General features: G+C 39.4%; 1 protein-coding gene across 2 annotated transcripts in view; it reads left to right on the top strand.

Annotated features, from left to right (window-relative positions):
* Positions 1–736: 736 nt before the first annotated feature.
* Positions 737–17,022, top strand: part of DDX10 (DEAD-box helicase 10) — a 289,111-nt gene continuing 272,825 nt past the window's right edge. For both annotated transcript variants that reach the window (XM_019714905.2, XM_019714904.2), the window contains exons 1-2: positions 737–1,038; positions 9,105–9,165. In XM_019714905.2, the coding sequence (XP_019570464.2) occupies positions 853–1,038; positions 9,105–9,165 (247 nt within the window). In that variant the 5' untranslated portion in view covers positions 737–852. The remainder of the gene's footprint in view (positions 1,039–9,104; positions 9,166–17,022) is intronic.

Raw genomic sequence — 17,022 nt, 5'->3', positions numbered from 1 at the left:
TTTTCTGGCATCTCAAGACATGCCAGGCTCATCCTGTGCTTCCTCTGCTTTATCTCTGGAATTAGCTATTTCTCCGAAGAGCTCTGGTTCATTTGATTGAAAGAAAACATGGTATTTACAAACCGAGATCTGGATGACAATTGTGGTCATCATTACTGGAGTATCATTGTATGCTTTCTCAAAGAAGATAATCTTTATAAAAAATTTTTTTAAACTCCTGAAAAAACATAATAGTCTTCAGAGTTTTAGAGACAGGTAATTTGGAGAATTATGATGATGAACAACTACAACGATGTAAAAACTTACGGTAGAAACTGATGAATAATATTCAACGGGATATCAATGTATGAGGAACTAATATTATATTTCCCTCCTAAATTTTAGTATAGACCCTACCCACACTTAAGTTTTGCCTTTATTTGTAGTAGTAGTTACCAGGCACATTTCCAAATCCTTTTAGCCCTTTCGGAGCTTTGTGAACAGCCCTTAAGTGTTAATTAGTTCTGACATCACCATAGTAACAGCCAGCGCGCATGCACTCATTTAAAGAGCCGAATTGCTTCCCCAGCCACTCAACTCCGCCCTTTTCTTCAGATCGCTCCGCCTCCATATTCCCGGGACCGCTCCGCTACGCCCTGCGGAATCCAAGTCACCAATCACCGCCCCTATTTTCCTTGCCGTCACTGGCGCGTGCCCCGGGTTCAAAAGGTCGGGGGCGGGCTTCTGGTTTTGCGCACGCGCAGTAGTCCTTTTTACCCCACGCTGGTTCCGCGTCCTCTCGGAGCCGTTCCTCCGCCTGGCCTGAAGCGTCTCGTGTCTTGTGCTATCAGGGCTGACGCCGCCGCCGCCGCGATGGGCAAAACTACCGACTCTCCGGGTCCGGAATCCCGGCCGGATCCGGTGCGGAGCTTCAATCACTGGAAGAAGAAACACAGCTATAAGCAAAGCCAAAAGAAGCAGTTGAGGAAGCAGCTGAAGAAGCCGGAGTGGCAGGTCGAGCGTGAGGTTATCAGCCGCCTCATGCAGAACTATGAGAAGGTGAGGCCGGCGCTGGGGAGGGGGCGTAGGCCAGCGGCTGATACGCGAGGGTTGGCCGGCAGCTGCGTGTCACTGCGGCGATAGGCTGTAGGGGGAGGAGGCCGATCAGTCCACTGGGGACCTGGCCTGGGGAGTTTGCAGTCCTTCGGGCTAGGGAAGGGAAAGAGTTGAGAGGTGCCTCTGGGGGGCCCTGTTGAGGCCCTACAGGTGGTCAGCTGGGTGCCCCAACGCAGGCCTCTTGATCGTCCTGGCCGCTCTTCTGCTCACTATTCTTGATAAAATGATGGAAATGCAGTGGTACTTAAGGGTAGGGAGATTAATGTTGCAAGTTACAGTGATATACGTAATGATACAATAATAAGGGTAATAATGACACTTGCATTTTAAGTCACTCGCCATATGCTTTGCTTTAATTATTTGATTTGCTCCGCGATATGGATCTTATTCCCATTTTACAGATGAGAACATTGAGGCTCCTCTGAGAGGATAAAATATTAATACTTATCCTAAACTTTTCCACTTAGGTGGTGTGGAGTTGGAACCTAGGCCCATGTCTTTCTGATTCCAAAGCCTTTGCTTTTTACCATTATGCCAGGCTTGCATGCCTTACATTGTGCATCTTCCTTCCTGTGCCCATATCATTCTCTCTAATTGCTTCATGTCTCCATTCCAAGAGTTGGCATTGTTTCTGGTACCTACCATCCCACATTATAGCTGATGTTCCTAGATGAGTTTCCCTGTAGTTATCATTTTGACCTCTTGCCCTCTTTCCCCCTCAGGCTCCTTGGGGCTGTCAGCACTCCTCCTTCCCCTAGTGCCTACGTCTGTTGATCTTCACTCACCTCATCAGCTTCTCAGTGATTGTCCTCTTCTAGTGCAGTGTATTCAGGGATTTTACATGTAGGACATTTCTGGAATTAAAATCACCATGTGTTCTGCTGGTGTAGTTTTCCTCTAAACCCTTAGATCAACAATAAGTTTAGATAGAGCTTGCAGTTTGTTTTGGACTTCTGAGTTAAGGTGATCTAATCCTGGCTTTTGTTTACCAGATGAATGACATTGGGCAAGTTACTTACTGGGTCAGTTCCCTTTTTTTTGTCTTTAAAAGACTTGATAATGTCTACCTTACAAATGTTGTGGGGAGTTAATAAGAATGCATGTAAAGCGTTCCACATAATGCCTGACATGTAAATATTCCATATATGAGCTGCTATATATTGTTAGTATTACTACGGCTATATACACAGAACCTCAAAAATAGTAAAATAAATTACCGTTAGATTGCATTTTCAACCCTTCTTCAGAGACTAAACTTGTTATGGGGTATAGCTTCAGCCCTTGCTGCTTCTTACTCTATTCTCGTCCCTGGTGTAATCCCAAGGTTTATTCTTGTGGACCAATGATTCCTTCTGTTTGTATTCTACATAGAGCTCATCTGAATCCATATCCTTTTTTTCTGACTGTGCTGGATGTCTTTCATAGGATACCTTAAATGCCACAAGTCCAAAACTGAGCTCATTATCTTTCCTTTAAGTTCACAATCTTATGTATTAGTTCCTTATTGCCATTGTGACAAATTACCACAGACTCAGTGGCTTAAAACAACAGAAATTTATTCTCTCAACGGAAGTCAGAAGTCTGAAATCATTTTACTGGGCTGAAATCAAGGTGTCAGGAGGGCCACACTCCCTTTGGAGGCTGTAGGGAAAACCGTTTCTTGCCTCTTCCAGCTCCTGGTAGCCGCTTGGGTTCCTTGGCTTGTGGCCTCATCACTCCCATCTCTGTCTCCTTCTCCTTTTCTGTGTCAAATGTACTACTTTAAAAAACAAAACAAAACACTTCTGATCGCATTTAGGGCCCACCTAGATAATTGAGGATAATCTTCCCATCTCAAGATTATTAATCACATGTGCAAAGTCTCATTGCTATATAAAGTAATGTTCTGGGGGTTAAGATATGGACATATTTGGAGATTTTTATTTGGCCTTCCACATGCTAGCCTGCCATCTAAGCAGACTGCTGAGCTAGAAACCTAGGAGTAATCCTAGAGATTTCCCTCTTACCGCTCTTTTGTCTAGTCAGTCACACTGGTGATCTGTTCTGCTTCTTAAATTGCTCAAATGCTCCTCCATCCCCAGTACTGTGCCTTAGATCAAGCCCCATCATCTCTTGCCTGGATTACTACAGTAGCTATTGCTTATAATAGGGTTCAGCAACTCTTTTCTGTACAGGACCAGATAGTAAATGGTTTCAGCTTTGCAGATCAGAAGGGTGGAACTACTCAACTCTGGCATTGTAACACAAAAGCTACCAGGGAAATACTTAAACAGATGGATATACTAGTTGTGTTCTAGCAAAACTTCAGTTAATAAAACAGGTGGCTGATGGCATTTGGCCCTTACACTTTATCCCTCTCTAATCTATGCTCCATATTGCTGCTAGAATGATTCTTTCCAAGATAAAAATCTAGTCGCTTAATTCCTGATTAAAACCTTTCCTTGGTTCACAGTTACTTTCAGGAAAGTGGTCGAACACTTTAACATGTCAACATGCTCTAGTCCAGTAAAAGAGTAAGTTATTTGTGGTTTGGCAGACCTGGTTTAAATCTCACTCAGTTTGGGTATTGACTGGCTGCATTTCTTAATGATCCTGAGTTTTACTTTCTTCATTCAATAGAGATTATTAACCACCCAGAGTGTTGTAAGGCTCAATGAGATAAACCCAGCAGCCTATCATAGGCATACGTGGAAGAAAAACTTGTAGTTTTGTGAATTCTCCATGCTTCTTGATGCTTCTCATCCTGATCCTTGATGTTCCCATTGCAGTGAGCATCCCCATTCCTCCACCCTAGGGATACTGACTTGTCCTTCTCTTCCTACCCTCCCCTGCTGGAGTTACGGCTGCTATATATCTGTAGCATTTTGTATATACCTTTATTGTGGCATTTATCATCAGGCTGTGATGATTGGCTTCTTTACCTTCTTTGTTAACTCTCCTACTAGACCATAAGCCTCTGAAAGTCAGAGACCACTGATACACTCACCGTTGCTCTCCCCAGAGACTAGTTGCAAAGTGCTTGTCCTTGAGTAGGCTCTTAGTTGGTGTTTAGCTATGTGGTGTACCATAACCTATTCCAGATGGCTTTATTCTAGTCAATAACATTGGTCCCTTCTTTTTGGTCTCTTGTTTTAAATTACTAACATTTATCAAGCTTTTATACGTGTTGACTTGCCACATCTTCAACAGAGAACCCTATGAGATTGTTCCCATTATACAGGTGAGGAAACTTTTAAGGCACAGCAAGATTAAATAATTTGTGCAAGGTTGAACACCAAGTGAAAAAGCTAGTACATGAAAAGTTCTAACCCAGGTAGTCTATCTAGGTCTTACACAACAGCGCCAAAGCACTACGCTTTACTGCGTTGCAGTGCCCAGATGTTTAAATCTCAATCTTTTCACTAAGTTGAAAGAGCAGTTTTTCCCCCTTAGTATTGTGCTGTTTTATTTTTTTGAATCTTAGAAATATTTTCTTAAGACCTTGTCAAGAAATAAATGGAGTGTGAAATCAATTGTGAGGGCTAACACTAGAATACATCAAAGCAGATTTATTACTCTCTAGATAACTGAGGGGCAGACCCTCAGTGTATGGCTCCTCAGATTGTAGCAGTTGTGCATAAAACTTTCATTGTAGCACTACAGTACACACTTGGTGCTCAGTAGTCTCACTGGTGAAATACTGAGCAATTTGACAGGTGCTTGTTGAGGCCTAGGTAGAAATAGGTGGAAAAAAAAAATCCATGTTTGTGTCCCTAGGGAGGTGGGGTGGGCTTGATACATTTTGACAAATGTAATAATAAATACGTACAGTGCCATGGATGGTGTAATTAGGGGAAAAGGTTGAGTTATCTGGTACAGTGTTCTTTCTAGCCAGATGAATTAGAAAAACATTTTCTTCTGGGCATGCTATCCTTCTTTCTGGTGGTTGCAGCCTCAGGCCTGGCTTGTGCAGCTGAATGTGGGTTGGTTTTCGGCCCCGCACCTCAGCCTTACCAGATAGATGCCTTTGTGTAGTGCACAAACTGTCCTGTGCTTTGTGGTAGCCATGAGTGGAACTAGTTCTTGAATGATGTGTTCTCCAGATAGAAAAGATTGGCAAGGACTTTGTAGATGGAGTGAGCAACATGAGGAAATACAAAAAGATGTAAAAATACATGGTGTTCTTTGAGGGGGTAGGTACACCTTAGAGAGTGGTATGTGTCCGGAACGGGGTTACGATGAGGTTGGAGGTGGACCGTGAATGGTTTAGGAGGCTATAGTAGGTAGAATAACGGTCTCAAGATGTTGAAATCCTAATGTCTAGAACCTATGAATAAGTTACGTGGCATGGGGTAATTAAGTTTGCTAATAAGCTGACCTTGAAATAGGGTCTTGGGGGTGGCCATTTAGCTCAGTTGGTTAGAGCATGATGCTGGTAGCACCAAGGTTGCTGGTTCGATCCCCGCATGGGCCACTGTGAGCTGCGCCCTCAAAAAAAAAAAAGAAGAGGGTGATTGATCTGGGTTATCTGGGCGGGCCTAATGTAATCAATCATCTAAGGGTCGTTAAATGAGGAGGTGAGGGAGGCAGAAGAGTCAGTGTCAGAGTGCTGTGAGGCGAAAGCGACTTGCTCATCCATTGCTGGCTGGCTTTGATGATGGAACGGGCCCATAAGCCAAGGAAGTGGGCAGCCTCTAGAAGCTCGAAAAAACAAGGAAATAGATTCTCTCCTAGTGTCACCAGTAAGAATGCAGCCCTGTCAACATCTTGATTTTGGGTGAGTTAGACCCATTTTGGACTTCTGACTTCCATAACTGTAAGTTAATACGTTTATGTTGGTTTAAGCCAATGTTTGTGGTAATTTGTTACAGCAACAGTAGGAAATTTATATATGGAGGCCATGCTCAGAAACTTTATCTGGAAAGAGAGGAAAGTCTCTGAGTGGACAGTCAGAGAACATATCCAGGCTATAGATGGTCTGGAGACCAAGAGACCACGTAGGAGACCATTTGTATAGTCTAGGTCTTGGGCCTCTGAGTGGCAGATGCCATGATGGAATTAAGTGAATAGAAGATTTATTGGAGGAAAATGTGAAGGTCAGGGAGAGGGAACAGAAATAGGGAGCGAAAGGAGAGAGGAAGGAAGGAGGAGCAGGTAGGAAGAGTCTTAGGCTGTAGCACAGTTCTAAGAACGCTTTAGCTGATGGGGTGTCTTCGAACCAAAGTTGCCCTTTAGAGGAATCCCCCACCCTGCTGGAATGGGCCTGTAGTCCTACTGCTGTTGTGTTCAGTCATTGGGAGCAGGCCAGGGAAGCATGGCGTTTTCAGGGATTGATCCAGGGGCTGACTGCTGGCATTGTCAGTCAGTTACACTCCCCACAGTGGGAGATCTGGGTGATGTATTTCTAAGGCCATCATGTAGGAGGTCGGTTCTGGAGGGGCTGATGGAAAGTTGGGGACTGAAGTATTGAGAGATACTGAATTATTTGTTTTAGTTCACCAACTGTTTTCACCGTTGATGAATGACTCAAACTCTGCATTTAGATTTTGATCGTAATCATCTGTGCTATATAAGCGCTCTGCATTCTAATCTGGATTTTTTTTGGTCATAATCAGAATTTTGTCTGGTATAATTTGAGGCAGATTACTTCTCTTGATTGCAATATATGGAGCATTCTAGGAGGTTTTCATACTTTTTTCTCCTGCTTTGGGATGTAAAAGTATTATTCACTTTTGTGAGAAAGAAGAGGTATCTTGAAGACATTGCAAGTTCGGTTCCAGACCACCGCACTAAAGTGAGTTGTAATTTTTTGCTGCTGGAGGGTCTTATCTTCAATTTCTTAAAAACACAGCATCTGTAATATGCAATAAAGTGACGTGCAATAAGATGATGTATGCCTCTCTGATAGGAGAGTGGTTAAGTGTTATCTGCCATGTTCTCCGCTCTGCCTCCTCCAGCTTTTCCACCACTGTTGGGTCTTTAACAGGTACTATCACTGAAACATCTGTTCCTTGATTCCAGAAGAATGGTACAGATTTTAGAGGGAGAGTGAAGGTTGGGAAGATAGGAATGATTTTTCTAAGAAAAGAAATGGATGAAGGGAAGGGGAAAAAGAGTGTTATCTTGTTTGTAGGAACAACAATCTTCTGTGGTTTCTAACTATTCTTTGGAATATAATTGAGAGTCTTCTGGAACAAGGTTGGTAAACTTTTTCTGTAAAGGGCCAGATAGTCAATGCAGGCATGCCTTGTTTTGTTGTACTTTGCTTTATTGCACTTCACAGGTGTTGCGTTTTTTACAAATTGAAGACAAGACCCTCTACTAGGAAAAAGATTATGACTAGCTTTTTGTAATACTTGCTTTATTGCTGTGTTCTGGAACTGAACCCTCAGTATCTTCAAGGTATGCCTATATTAGGCTTTGTCAGCCATACAGTCTCTGTCACAACTACATAGATAATATGTTAATGTCTCTCTGCTTCTGTCATAGCTATATCGACAATATGTAAATTAATGGTTGTAGCTGTGCTCCAGTAAAACTATAAAAATAGGCACCAAATTGGATTGGACCTGTGGGCCACAGTTTGCTGACCTCCGTTCCAGAGCATCAGTGGAATAAAAATTTCCTTTGGTTCTTTGGTGACTTCTTTCTAAGACTGTGGTGTATAGCTTTATATTATAATGGATGATAGAATGCTGGAACAGTTTTATTCTTCTAGATTCTTCCTCTAGGAGGTTAACTGACTTTAGAAAGATGTGCAGTATTTTATTTGAATAGCCCACTTTGTGTATACTTTGTCTCTGATGGTGATAAAAGAGTGTGTTGCCTGTCTAGCTACTTCTGTAAGTATTCCATTCATTAGCTGTGAAAATAGCTTTTTAGCTGACAATAGCACAAGTGCAAGGATGGACTGCACCTAATTTTAATATCCTGTTTGGGAGATTACCTTCCAAATGAGATAATTTTCTCCTTCTAGTGCTAGTGTACTACTGATTCTGCCTCCTTTGCAATGTTATTGGAATGATTTGTAGGAATTAAGGCAATGTTTTAATATTTGTGTTTTCAGCATTTGAGTCCAGTGAGTAACCCTGTCTGGACTACATTAAAAGTCCTGGGAAAGAAAATGTGTAGACTGTAAAATGAAATACAGGCTGTCATCCTTTACTGTCTGGAGTGTAATTTAAATAAATGAACTTTATGAATGCAACTTTCCCCTTTTGTGAATCATGAATAATTTGGCAGCCTATTCCCAGATCTGAATAGTAGGTTTTGCTCTTAGCATCTATAATAAAATAATTCTCCTGAGCAGCTGAAATGAAATTCAGGAAATTGGGTTGATGCTAATGAAGAACATCAATAATGCATATTTAGATAATATAAAGTTAGTGGACAAAGTATTACTTATTGTGGCTTCAGAGTGTGACAGAGACACTTCCCCTGGTTGTTATTAAATAATACTCCTCCTTCAGTATACTCCCCAATGTGTAGCCGTCAGGTTGGATTTCACATGCCACTGATTTATGGTTAGAACTTTGAGATTTTGTGCTAACAAGATATATTTCTCCAATTAACTCCAATCTTGTCTCCAACGTGTGTAAGTAAAACTATTCTTATTGTGGTCTGTGGTTTGTAATCATGTTTCCCTTTATTTCTTAAACTGATACGAAGAATGGGCTGAAAGTAAATTTTCTTCCAAAATTGACATGGTGATGACATACTGTGTTAACATTTTAGAAGTGAAGAATGTTCAAGGTAGTAAGTAGTGTGCATTGAATGAAAGAAGGTTTTTTTTTTTTAACCAGTTGAAATGGTTACAAACTTGTATTTTTGATAACAGCTTTCTCAAGACATACTTCCTTTCAGAAGGAATGATGGTTTTCAATTGGAAGTGATGATTGAATTCAATCCTGCAATACCAAAGGAGAGCTAGGCAGCACAATAGAGGAAAAAAAATGTTTCTGTTGTAAAACAAGTCAGTTATATAGCATGTTATTTTGTCTTATCTGACATAGTCCCCTTTTTCTTTTCAGATAAATGTAAATGAAATTACAAGATTTTCAGATTTCCCCTTGTCTAAAAAAACATTGAAAGGTAGGTAAATGTTGGATTTCTTGATTTTTTTTATAAGTAGAAAGATTTACAAACAGTTTAACCTGAAAAATCTTAGTTTGGCAAGTACTTTTGATACCATAAAAACCTACAATAAGAAATAATTAAGCAGCATGGTGGTATGAGAGGACCTCCAGGTGTCTCCCTTAGAAGTTACAACAAGTTGGATGGCTATAATTCATCAGGATTCTCTGCTCAATACATAAACACATCTGAGAGATCTGTGCGTTGAGACATCTGAAGGTGGGCGTATGGAAGTGAACAGGTGAGATGGGATGTGGGTAAGAACAGAGACAGAAGCCACATGCATTCTGAGGCTCCCTGCCACCCCAGCGCAGATTCGATATCAGTGAAAGGTCAGAATGCAACCTGCACAGGGCAAACCGGAAGGACAGAGACAGCAATCGGGCTTGGGTGACTGGCACCCATTGAAGCTGGGCCCAGCTTTAGAGCAGAGAAGTGATGCAGAGGATCGCAGACCACCATCACCAGACAAAGGATTCTGCAGACGTGGGAACCTGCTCACCCCATCCCCCTGTGGCCCACCTGGAAGTAAAATCCTGACTTGGCAGATCACAAAAGGGCTGGAAAACTCTTTCCAGCCTAAGTGGTCTGTATTTATTGTGGCTAAACCCTCTAGACAGAACAGAGCTGAGAATGTGTGAATCTGCTTCTCCCCACCTCTCCCCCCCATGGTGGTGCAGCCCGGTAGAGGCAGCTGGGTCAGCTCATATAGAGTGGCTGTGCCTGTGACTTCTGGCTACAGGAAGGTGGCGCTGGGAACACAAAGGCCAGAAGACCCATAGCCTGCCACTTCTAATTCTTGTCAGTGGCGCCACAAGACTGAGGCAACTGGGTTGGAAAGCGGTCGCCCACCTCCTGGGGAATAAGGGGCATTTTCTGCTGCCGAGGTGACACCACTCTATAGAGACACTGGAAGCCCCAGCAGTACATGTAAGAGAAAATAAAAATTTGTGCTTCAGTACCACTTACTGGAAAACAAAAGAAAGACCTCTACTTAGCAATCTGTTAAACTGGGAAGTGTCAAATATTTAAAAAAGAAAATAGATTTCATTTCCACAAATGCCCAGGCAGAGAAATAGTCCCTCAAGCATAATGAATAACCAAGGTGACAAGGGAATTCAGAAAGAACATGAAAAATCTCTAGAACATACACTTGAAGACATAGAAGGCTGTGATTTAAATGACAGAGAATTCAAGTTTATAGCTCTGAAAAAATTCAGTGAGATACAAGAAAACTCAGAAAAGCAATCCAACAAGCTCAGAAATAAAATTAACAAATAAAAGGAGTACTTTACCAAAGAGATTGAAACTATAAAAAAGAACCAAACAAATTCTGGAGCTGAAGAACTCAATAAATGAGATGAAAATGAACTAGCAAGTTTAGGAAACAGAGCAGACCTGATTGGGGTAAGAATTAGTGATAGTGAAAATAGAAATCTAGAACTGACTCAGGTGGAATATGGGAGAGAATCAAGAGAAAGAAAAAAAAAGAAAGAACTCTATGAGAACTATCTGACTCCATTAGAAAGAGCAATATAAGAATAATGGGCATAGCAGAAGAGGGAGAAGAGAACAGAATCCATAAAAGCCTTCTTCAAGGCACATTATGTTTAAAACTGTCAAAATGTAAAGAGAAAGAAAGAATTCTCAAGGAAACTAGGGAAAAGAAGATGGTAACTTATAAAGGAAACACCATTAGATTATCATCAGATTTTTCAGCAGAAACCCTACAAGTTAGAAGAGTGGAATCAAATATTCAAATTATTGAAAGAGAAATCACCAGCCAAGAATAATATATATCACAAAATTACTCTTTAGGTATTAAGGAGAAATAAAGACTTCCAGACATACAGAAGCTGAGGGAATTTACCACCACAGGACATGCATTACAAGAAATGCTGAAAGGTGCTCTTCTACCTGAAACAAAAAGACAAAAAGATACAAAAATGTAAGGTGACTAATAGAAGCAGGAAATTGCAGTCTTTGTTCAGAATAGAGTATTAAACACTGAAATGTAGTATAAAGGTTAAAGGGGGTAAAAGCATTTGGAAAAAGGCAGTAGCTATTACAACATTTCCATGTACACAGCATAAAAAGGAATAATTTGTGATGAAAAACATAGAAGGGGAGAAGGGATAGGACTGAACTTGCATAGGTGAATGGAGGTAAGATGCAATTAGAAGGAAAAGGACTGCTTTTATATATGAAACTTTCTTTTGCATAAACCTAATGGTAACAGGAGAAAATATAATTGAGACACATAACATAAAGAAAAGAGAAGACGGAAATAAAAAAATATCACAGAATACCACCAACTTAAATAACAGACAGAAACACAAGGCAAAAGAAACAATGGCAACACAGTTACCAGAAAACAAAAGATAAAATGACTATAGGACATCCTCATATATCAATAATCACCCTAAATATAAATGGACTGAACTCACTAATTAAAAGGCACAGAGTAGTGGGATGGATCAAAAAACAAAACCAAACTGTATGCTGCCTTTGGGAGACACACCTCAGCTGCAAAGATGAACACAGACTCAAAATGAAGGGGTGGAAAATGATACTCTAAGCAAATGGCATCCAGAGAAAAGTGGGTGTAGTCGTACTTATATCAGACAAAATAGATTTAAAGATAAAAAAGGTAACGAGATAAAGATGGTCATTTTATAATGATAAAAGGGACAATATATCTAGAAGACATAATACTTATTAATTAAGCACGCAGCCTGGGAGCACCAAAATATATAAAGCAACTGCTAACAACTAAAGGGAGAAACTGACAAAAATACAATTATAATAGGGAGTGTAAGTATCCCATTGACAGAAATGAATAGAGCATCCAAACAGAAAATCAATAAGGAAATACTGGACTTACGTGACACATTAGACCAAATGGACATAATTGATATTTACAGAGCTTTTCATCTTGGAACACCAGAATATACATTCTTCTCTAGTGCACATGGAACATTATCAAGGATAGACCATGTGTTGGGACACAAAACTAGCTCAACAAATGTAAGATTGAACTCATACCAAGCATATTCTCTGACCACAGTGCTTTGAAATTGTAAATCAACAGAAGAATGAAAGCTGGAAAACTGACAAGTATATGGAGATTAAATAACATGCAACTAAACAAGGACTGAGTCATAGGAGAAATAAGAAATCAAGAGATACATAGAGACAAATGAGAATGACAATATGGCATATCAAAATTTTGGGGATGCAGCAAAAGTGGTAATAAGAAGGGCGTTTACCCACAATGAGATACCACCTCACCCCAGTCAAAATGGCTATCATCAATAAGTCAACAAACAACAAGTGCTGGCGTGGATGTGGAGAAAAGGGAACGCTTGTGCACTGTTGGTGGGAATGCAGATTGGTGCAGCCACTATGGAAAACAGTATGGAGGTATCTCAAAAATCTGAAAATGGAACTACCTTATGATCCAGCAATCCCACTCCTAGGTATCTATCTGGAGCAATCCAAAACTCCAATTCAAAAATCTTTATGCACTCCTCTATGTTTATTGCAGCACTATATACAATAGCCAAGACCTCGAAACAACCGAAATGCCCATCAGTAGATGACCAGATTAAGAAACTGTGGTACATTTATACAATGGAGTATTACGCAGCCATAAAGAAGAAAGAAATCTTACCATTTGCAACAACATGGATGGACCTAGAGAACATTGTGTTAAGTGAAATAAGTCAGACAGAGAAAGACAAATACCATATGATCTCACTTATATGCGGAATCTAAAGAAAAGAATAAGTGAATGAACTAATCAGAAACAGTTTTGGAGACATAGAGGAAAAACTGAGGGTTGCTAGATGGGCGGGGGGGTGGGGATAAGGGGGGAGGTGGGGGGTTTAGAAAATAGTTGGTAACCACAAGATGGCCATGGGGTTTTGAAAATTAATTTGGGGAACGTAATCAGTAATGTAAAGATTTTGTAGGGTATCTGATGGACACGTGTCCCATTTGGGAGACCACCTCAGGGATGATGTAGATGCCTGATCTCTGCACTGTACACCTGAAGCTGAACAATAATGAATGCCAACTATAATTTTATATATGTACGTGTGTGTGTGTGTATATATATATATATATGTATATGTATATATATGTATGTATATTACAAGAAGCGGAGTACAGCATTAGGAATAGAGACAGTGGAAATGTAATGGCTCTGTGCGATGTCAGAGGGATAGTGGGTGGGGGTAGGGGGGGTTCACACTGTGTGAGGGATATAAATGATAAATGTCTAAGTACTGCTTTGTCTTGTGCACCTGAAACTAATAAAATTAAAAAAAAAGCATGAAAAAAAATCTCACAAGCAAAACTCAGTGGTGCCCAAGCACTGCAACAACTTGGACTCTGGTCAGTAATGGACTCTCAGGAGAGACGGTCAAGAGGGACAAGGACCTTTTGGCATGTGGCCAAAATGTTCCCTGGTCAGGAATTGAAGGGCAAGTTCTGAGTATTGTGTGAGCTCTGTTGGATCTCCAAAAATTAGAGGCAACAGAATTGAGCCTTGTCCAAATTTTTTTAGAATGTATAGTAGACAGTCATCAGGTTACCTGAGGATCATGGGGAAAGGATTTTTAATACAGAAGTAGGGTTGTTGTTTTTTTTTATACTAGGTTATTTGTTAAAGTGATTGCCTGTAAAATGTTGTCTAAACATAACTTATGACTTTGCAGCTAGATCTTACTGAGCATGTCTTTGTAGTCACTTGTGTAGACTCTCTGTGGTTTTCTGTTTGGGTATCATTAGTTAAGTACAGTCATTGCTTGTAAAGTTTGCAGAACTCTCCAATTTTTTCTGAAGTCATACTTCTAATGCCCTTTTTTATTTCTATAAATATATTAAAATATTTATTTTTCTTTTCCAATTAAAATAAAAAAAGAAAAGAAGGGCTTTTACAACATTATAGGCCTACATTGAGAAACAAGAAAAATCTCAAACAACCTAACATTTCACCTTAAAGAACTAGGAAAAGAACAATTGAAGCCCCAAGTTAGTAGAAGGAAAGAAATAATAAAAATTAGAACGGGATTAAATGAAATGGAGAACAAAAAGACAATAGGAAAAAATTAATGCAACAAAGAGCAGGTTCTTTGAAAAGATTAATAAAATTGACAAATCTCTGGCTAGACTCACTAAGGAGAAAAGACTCAAAATCAGAAATGAAAGAGAAGTTACAGTGGACACTACAGAAATATGAAGAAGACTGTGCAAGAATACTATGAACGGCTATATACACTACCAAATTTAATAACCTAGAAGAAATGGACAAGTTCTTAGAAATATGCAACCTTCCTAGACTGAATCATGAAGAACTGGAAAATTTAAATAGACCAATCAGCAATGAGGAAATAGAACCAGTCATCAAAAACCTTCCCAAAAGTAAGTCCAAGACCAGATGGCTTCATTAGTGAATTCTGCCAAACAGTCAAAGAAGACTTAATACCTATCTTCAAAAAACTGAAAAAGAGGCAATGCTTCTTAACTCATTTGATGAAGTCAACAATACCGTGATACTGAAACCTGGCAAGGACAACATAGAGAATTAGAGACCAATATCTCTGAATATAGATGCAGAAGTTCTAAAGAAAATACTAGCAAATCGAATACAACAATACATTAAAAAGTTAATATATCATGATCAAGTGGGGTTCATTCCAGGGGCACAAGGATGGGTGGCTCAGTATATGCAAATTGATCAGTGTAATGCACCATATTAACAAAATAAAGGATAAAAATCATATTGATAGATGCAGAAAAGCATTTGACAAGATACATTAATTTATGATGAAAACAATCAATAAAATGGGTTTAGAGGGAAAGTACCTAAGCATAATAAAGGTCATATACAACAGACCCTCAGCTAATACCATACTCAGTGGGGAAAAACTGAAAGCGTTTCCTCTAAGATCGGGGCAAGACAAAAATAATCACCCTCACTAGTGTTATTCAACATAGGAGTGGAAGTCCTAGCCATAACAGTCAGACAAGAGAAAGAAATAAAAGGCATCCAGATTAGGAATAAAGAAGTCAAATTGTCACTTTTTGCAAATGACATGATTCTTTACATAGAAAACCCTTAAGACTCTACTAGAAAACTATTAGAAACCATATATACAGTAAAGCTGTAGGACACGAAGTGTACAAAAATCCACTGCATTCCTATATACTAACAATAAAATATCAGAAAAAGAAATGGAAAAAAAAGTTTCCATTTGCAGTTGCAACAAAAAGAATAAAATACCTAGGAATAAAGTTAAAGGATGTGAAGGACCTATACACTAAAAACTACAAGATATTGTTGAAAGAAATTGAAGAAAACACAAAGAAATAGGAAGATATTCCATGTTCATGTATGGGAAGAATCAGCATGGTTAAAATGGGCATATTACCTAAAGCGACATACAGATTTAATGCAATGACTATCAAATGGAACCACGAAAGATCTTGAATAGCCAAAGCAATTCTGGAAAAAAAAAAAAAATAAAGCCTCTGACTTCAAATTATAGTACAAAACTACAGTAATCAAAACAATATGGTAATGGCAGAAAAACAGACACACATACCAATGGAATAGGATTGGGAGGCCAGAAATAACCCGCATGTACACGGGCAACTAATTTTCGACAAAGGAGCCAAAAATATACAATGGAAAAAGAAAACTTCTTCAATAAACAGTGTTGGGAAAATTGGACAGCCACATGTAAAAAATGAAAGTAGACTACTATTTGACACCATACACAAAAATTAACTCAATACAGATCAAAGGCCTAAATGTAAAACCTGAAACAATACATAAAGAAAACAGGTACTAAACTCTTGGACCTTGGTCTCAGAGAACATTTTGTGAACTTGATCCCAAAGGCAAGGGAAGTAAAAGCAAAAAAAAAAAAAAAAAAAAAAAAAGTATGGAGCTACATCAAACTAAAAAGCTTCTGCGCAGCAAAAGAAACCATTAACAAAACAAAAAGGCACCCAACTGAATGGGAGAAGATATTTGCAAACAATACTGAACTACCTCTGAAAAGAGGCTAATTTCCAAAACATAGAGAACTCATATTCACAACCGAAAAACAAACAACCCTATTTAAAAACGAGCAGAGGACTTGACCACTTTTCCCAAGAAGACATACAAGTGGCCAACAGATACATGAAAAGATGCTCAGCTTCACTATCAGGGAAATGCAAATCAAAATCACCATGAGCTAGAACCTCACACCTGTTGGAATGGCTGTCATCAACAAGGCAAGTAATAACAGGTGTTGGAGAGGCTATGGAGAAAAAGGAACCCTGGTACACTACCGATGGCAATGTAAATTGGTACAGCCACTTTGGAAAACAGTATGGATATTCGTCAAAAAATTAAAAACAGAACTTATGACCAGCAGTCCCTCTTCTGGATATTTACTGAAAAGTTTGAAAATATTATTGATAAGAATATATGTACCCCTATGTTCATTGCAGCATTATACATGATAGACAAGACAATGGGAACAACCTAAGAGTCCTTCAGTGGGTGATCGAATAAAGAAGATGTACATATACACAATGGAATACTACTTAGCCACAAGAAAAGATGAAATACTGTCATTTACAACAACATGGATGGATCTTGAGAGTATCATGCTAAGTGAAGTAAGTCAGACAGAAAAGGACAAGAACCATGTGATTTCACTCATGTGGGATATAAAATAGCAACAAACAAAACAAACTCATAGATACAGACAACAGAAGGGTGGTTACCATGGGGGAAGGGAGATGGAGGAGGAT

Source organism: Rhinolophus sinicus, linkage group LG06, assembly GCF_036562045.2.
Source record: "Rhinolophus sinicus isolate RSC01 linkage group LG06, ASM3656204v1, whole genome shotgun sequence".
Taxonomy (NCBI): Eukaryota; Metazoa; Chordata; class Mammalia; order Chiroptera; family Rhinolophidae; genus Rhinolophus; species Rhinolophus sinicus.
Note: the sequence above shows the minus strand (reverse complement) of the source record. Positions and strands in the feature narration are given on the sequence as shown.